Below are 6257 nucleotides of genomic sequence, written 5' to 3'. Positions count from 1 at the left end.
CTCACCCTGTTCATGGACTGTGCTCGGGTCAATATATTAACCCCAACACCAAGCCCCCACACAGCACGAACTTAAGAACGAGTATGTCCACGCACCATGGCTTCAAAACGGTCTGCTGATCAGCACAAACTTAAACACACGCACTGAAGAACAGCGAGGCCTGGGAAGAGCGACCTGTAGAACAGAAACGAGTGGACCAGAATGCCCTGATATACAGATACAAACTGACCAACACACACTGAAAACCAGATACAAACCCCACAAGCACAAACTGAACAGCAGTTCTAACCAAACTTCTACTAACACCAGATGAACATGCGTTCAGCAGAAGGAGCCCAAAGGGTGGCGTACTGAGTCTTGGACTTCCTTTTTCTAGTCCTGTCGTACGTGCTGTAGGTCACCACGTTTTAAATGAGCGGACTTTTGCACGATCGCGTGTGGACAAGTCCGTTCATTTGGAAGTCCATCGAAACGCCGCTGAAGTCTGTCGGGAATATCGTCGGGCCTAGTATGCCGGAAAGTCCAGTCATGTGTACGTGGCATAAGAAATAAACCCTTGAATCTCCAAATTATTGCCCCAGTCCCAGTATTACAATATATAATACCCTCTAAAAATATGACCCTGGCTCTCCCGTGAGATAATCTATGTTAAAGACATTAATATAGCTAACCCACAATATAACCAGTATGTGACCCTACAGGTAAAACATTTACTTACTAAAAAAGATATAAGGTCCATTGAGGTAAATAGAGAAATATGGCGGGAGCTACAAGACAGACCACATAATAAGGGAGGAATCTCAAGATTCTATGCCCATCTACAACCTGGAGAGGATGCGGAGACACAGGGACTTTATTCCATATATTCTGAAAATGCAGATGCCTTCGCAGCTTCTGGAATGGAGTATTCTCCCTAATCTCAAAGGCTTCTTCGTCTCCCCAAAACCAGAGTTGGCGCTCCTACATCAAACATTAGACAAAATTCCAAAACAACTCCATTTTCTAATTGTCCAAATTCTTACAGCAGCCAGTATGACCATAGAATCTCTCAGGAAAACCATTATAGCCCCTAATGTGCCAGAAATGCTATGTTATGCATGTTCCTTCATTCTTTCTTCTTTTGACCTTTTTTTTTCATTATGTAACCCTTATGTTTTACAAAAATAATCCCCCAATTGGGGAAAAAGTTATAGTAATAACCTTTCTGTCAGTGTCTTGATTGCTTAAGTTACTAAAAATTACTCGTCAAGGCTGCATCGCCCGCGTCACACAGCAGCAACCCAACCCGCATCTGTGTTCGGGGCGGCCGGGGCGACGAACAATACCCCGAGTATCCGCTGCATCGCCGCGGCCTTCCCTCCCAGTCCGCTCCATGAGCAGCATGTAAACAATGCAGACATAGGCGACCGGCAGGGGAGCTCAGCACGCCGCGGGGGCCACCATGGATTTCCAGCAGCTGGCGGACGTGGCGGATAAATGGTGCTCCAACACCCCCTTCGACCTCATCGCCACCGAGGAGACCGAGCGGAGGATGGATTTCTACGCCGACCCCGGGGTCTCCTTCTACGTGCTGTGCCCGGACAACGGCTGCGGCGAGAATTTTCATGTGTGGAGTGAAAGTGAAGACTGCTTGCCTTTCCTGCAGCTAGCTCAGGATTACATTTCCTCCTGTGGGAAGAAGACGCTTCATGAAATACTAGAGAAAGTCTTCAAGTCATTCAGACCACTACTCGGTCTCCCAGACGTGGATGATGACACGTTTGAAGAATATAATGCTGATGTGGAAGAGGATGAACCAGAGGCAGATCACCAGCAGATGGGGGTCAGCCAGCAGTAGAATATCTAGGATATTCTTTTTACAGAAAAAGAAAACAAACCCAACATATTGTAATAGTAAACATATATGACAAAAAGTGCAGAAACCACTCACAGAGAGCAGGGCATCTGGCTGGCCAACAGCAGCGTTTCCATGGGAGTTCTGTTGCTTTCCATCACTATTGATCCTATAGTATCTTTTAAGGCTGTTGAGCTAATTTTGAACAGCTCTACAATGTGATGATTTTTAAGTGCTGGTTACTGAATACATGACAGTGGGTGTGGAATTATGTAAAAGTGACCTATCCAAGGGATTGTCATTGGTTCCAATTACAGGAAGAAGTTCAGCCACAATATTGTTTGGTGAAAATAATTTACCCTCAGTGCGAAGTAAATTGTTAGTAACATTAGGCATGAATCTGCAAAATATATTTACATTCATTATGTGCATTTTCTCAGCTCCACAAAGTATCAAAAATTATAGTGCCAACACTGGTTTGCACACCCATTTAAAGTCTAAATTTAAACATGCCTAACTATAATTATTGGGTACTCTAACTAGAGTGTAACCTGGGATTTGTGCTACAGTGTGTACCTGTGATCCAGGGATCTATAGGAAAAGGTTAAACAGTCTGTTAAAACCACAAGTTTATACTCTTGGTTAAGTAAACCCTTTACTACCCCTTAAGGGGACACTGTGTCTCTTTACTAATCTGCCACTACTTACTGTGGTCACAGATCATCAATCCCACCAAATATGCTTGCATTCAAATACTGAATTCTATAGTTCATTCACTTGTTTTGCGGGGACAGAATAGACAACTTTGAAAAAACATGATAGATAAAAAAAATATATGAAGATGGCAACACAGCCCTGGAAATTTACAGTGCATTATATACATAATAGACTTTAGCATGCTAGTAATAGATAAATCCTGTGGTGTTCTGGTTTCTGTATTCAGCTGTAAGCAAATCATACAATCATGCTGGTAAATAATAATAATGGGATGCTGATGACCTTCATGGATTGATGAACTAAGAAAAAAAAAAGCCAGGCAGTGAGATTACAATTACCCCCAAATTTATGGTGAGTAGGGTCCCATCTTAATCTGCAGACAGTAGGGTAGAGTCATTTCCAAATGTTCAACCCCTAACAGCTGAGGAAGCTGAGTCCTTTTGTTTTTTTTCACACATTTCATGATCAGACAGGTAAGGATAGATCACTGGAATACTTTTTGATTCTTGATCATATTTATAGTCTGCTAACATGCAAATCCTTGGCTTCCTGTGAGTAACATCCCTCCCCTCCATGTACTTGCTAGTATTGGGGCAGTACAGTAGCCTCAGTGCACCTAAACTGTATCATAAGAGATGTGTTATGAACAGGCTATTGAAGTGTAAAAAGCTCCTTCTGTTGTATGTACCAGTGCTTTTCTGATAACAGCCCATGGTTATACAACAAATATCTGTATATGTAAGATGCTGGTGCCCTATAATGGGCTGCATAATTTGCACTGTTTTGGGTAAACTGGAATTCACTACACGGAGCAGGAAATGTATACCTTTATATATTTAACAGAAATGCTTATTAACCACTCATTGTATTGTATCAGAACACTTTCTGTGACAAGGACTTTGTAACAGCAATGTCCGAGTTTGCCATATTAATAGAGCATGCATAGGTATCTTGCATTCCAGACTCCTATTGCTTTATTGCTAGCGGGACTGACGGTACATAATTTCCACCTCTGCAGCGAAGGTGGGGGGGTCAGCCCAATACTGCATGTAATCCATTTGCAACTTTCCTGGATTTATTGATCTTTTTTTATATGCTCATATATTTGACACACTGGGTAGATTTTGCACTGCAACATCAAAACAGGTATTTATCAGATTTTTATGTTGCATTTTTATTCATGAAAAAAATGAAAATGGTCATGGATTTTAATGGAATCAACTTATAGGTCTTAAGAATGCAGTGTATTGTGTAATTAGTAGAATAATGAGCTGAAGCTGAGTGAAGTTATGGAAGACTCTAGAATTGTCATCGGTGAGCCCTGGATATTGGTATTGATGTTTTTGTTTACAGCAAGCGTTATCAGGATAATGAAAGTTCTTTAAAAATGATTGGTAAAGGAGAATGACAGCCTAGCAGGTAATTGGTTTGTTCAGGGCTGTATGGAGGGTGTAACAACCTGACTCTGTGCCTGATTCTACAATTGCTTCCTATAAATCCCATGCTGCTCACTTGAGCTTTCTGCTCTTCTTGCACCCCTGTCTCCTGCACCTGCTTCCACATTATCCTCTGGGCTGGGGTTTCCTATTTTAGTGGTATTTAGAAGTTCCTACTCACTGCTCTTTCTCAACCGATGATCTGAGTTCCTTCCACTTCACACAGCAATTGGCATTTGTTGCTGTGTATGAAAGGCATATTTTCAACCATTGCTGCAGCTCCATACCCTGACTTGTAAAATACGAAACGGAAATAGAGACATCTTTTCCTTCTGAAGGTAGATTAGATCTGAAGACCACGTACCACAAAAAGAGACCCACTGGGGCCGATGCAACAAAATTGTAGTGGTTTTGCTTATCTGTCACAGAAATGGGAGTTCTCTTGACCAATTTTTTGGTCCACCTGTCAATTTCTATACCTGTTTGAATCTGTGGTTATAAACAATCGCCAAAGAGCAAACCTTTACATTTCTGCAGGGTCTACTAAGAAGTTTAGCAATGCGAGTGCACCTTGTAATAAAACCATTGCTCTTCCAAATTGAGAAGTGCAAATTGAGGCTCCTAGAGCTCTTAGCAATTCACTGAAGCTTTATTTGTCTTTTGGAAGATATCAAGCAAAGAGAGGTAAATGTAGATGATTGGTGGATTATTTAATGAGTCTTTTCCATTATTCTCGATTTTAAGCTGCTTACAGAGTTATGAACATATTAAGAATAAGTTAATATGTCTGGTGTGCCCACTGTACTAATGAAGCCATAGTTAAAAAACAGGATCATTCTTACACCAATTTGCCAGACTGCAGGTATCCACCCAGAAGATCTTCACTGATTCATGCAGCTGACACTGTTGAGTCTAAGATTGGTCATATTGATAAAGACTCTTTAAAGTGAGAAGTTTATTTTAAATCTTTAAAAATGTTGGGTGGTTATAGCACTGCTGTGTGTGTAAAAACCTGAGAAGATGGAGTTGAGGCATATTTGGACCTTTTATTTATTTTCAAATATTCTTTTTATTCTATATAAACAAATTTGTGTACATGCGCGTTTAAGGGGTTCAGGTTTGTTGTGCCTCTCCAAAGTTGCAAAGATTCATATCCATTGTGCATGTAAAGGAGGCATACACCCTCGATTATATTGGGATTAATTACATTTATTTGTTTCCTTGTTGTATAGCAGAGTAGCTATTTCCTTATATTTAGTAGATGTAGTTACTGGAAAAAAACTGCAAGCTGCAACCGTTGTGTTTTGGTTTAGATATCGTATTTGTATAGCTGAATGATTACAGTATAGGTAAATTTTGTGTAGAACTCTGCCCAGTTCTGTTTCTGTGTTTTGGTGGCTCTTCCACTATTCCCACCCCAGCTGTGCTAGAGCGAGCTGGGCTTCCTGGGAAACCACTGGATTGGATCTTCCATACATCACTACAAAGCATTCTTCCACTTTTTCCTTCTACGTACCCTGTAATACAGTGTTTCTCATCTGTATTAAAAAAAAAAAACATACACCTTTAGCAGTGTTTGACAAGTACCCCCTGGTTGCTTACCTCACCTTACCTTAAGAGCCTATTCACACTTTTTGCTTACAATAATGTGCAACAATGTACGCTACATACGTTTGTGTGATGTGGTGCCTTCATTCTAATTGGCCTCCCAGTGCTACTTAACAGAGATTGTATGTGCAGTTTTTGATGCGTTATTGGGCCCTACAGAAAACCTTGAGAGAAAATGTTAACATTGGTATTTCTGACCTCTCCTTTTAATACTAGTTGCCTAGCTGTCATGGTGACCCTCTTGCTTCAGTGCTTAAAATAGATGTAACCCTGGTCACTAAAATGTTGTATAAACGTTCATTTCACAGCTCATTTTTAATATTTTTAAATCTCCAGCCATTAAAATACCTAGTGATCCTTCCATATGAATATCCTTGTCCTTGTTCCATCACTGGAGGTACACGTAGACAGGAAGTGACATCAAGAGATCAGCGACACCGAGATGCAGCTGAGGATGGGAAAAGGTGTTTTTTATTTTTTAAAAAGGCAGTTGTTGACGCCAGTGTTTCTCAGCCCTATTTCAGTCAAGGAACCCTTTAAAATTATGGACAATCTTGAGGCACCCTATTCTAAACTGTAAAAAAAAAAAAGATTCTAACAGTTTTACCAAATGCAGCAACATCCACACATAGGACACCCAAAGTTATAGGGTCATACAAAGA

The 6257-nt window shown here is 40.7% G+C and overlaps 1 protein-coding gene across 1 annotated transcript; it reads left to right on the top strand.

Moving 5' to 3' along the window:
* Positions 1 to 1337: 1337 nt before the first annotated feature.
* LOC143982451 (maturin) lies at positions 1338 to 1872 on the top strand. Its single transcript, XM_077481162.1, has one exon. The coding sequence runs from the start codon at positions 1442 to 1444 to the stop codon at positions 1835 to 1837; it is 396 nt and encodes a 131-aa protein (XP_077337288.1). The 5' UTR covers positions 1338 to 1441; the 3' UTR covers positions 1838 to 1872.
* The last annotated feature ends 4385 nt before the right edge of the window (positions 1873 to 6257 follow it).

Source organism: Lithobates pipiens, unplaced genomic scaffold (assembly GCF_037356315.1).
Source record: "Lithobates pipiens isolate NorthernLeopardFrog02 unplaced genomic scaffold, aLitPip1_a1.2 Scaffold_16, whole genome shotgun sequence".
Classification (NCBI taxonomy): domain Eukaryota; kingdom Metazoa; phylum Chordata; class Amphibia; order Anura; family Ranidae; genus Lithobates; species Lithobates pipiens.
This window is presented reverse-complemented; position numbering and strand designations above follow the sequence as displayed.

Excerpts from the sequence above, each read along its gene's own strand:
- LOC143982451 (XM_077481162.1), top strand. The coding sequence starts at position 1,442 with ATGGATTTCCAGCAGCTGGCGGACGTGGCGGATAAATGGTGCTCCAAC.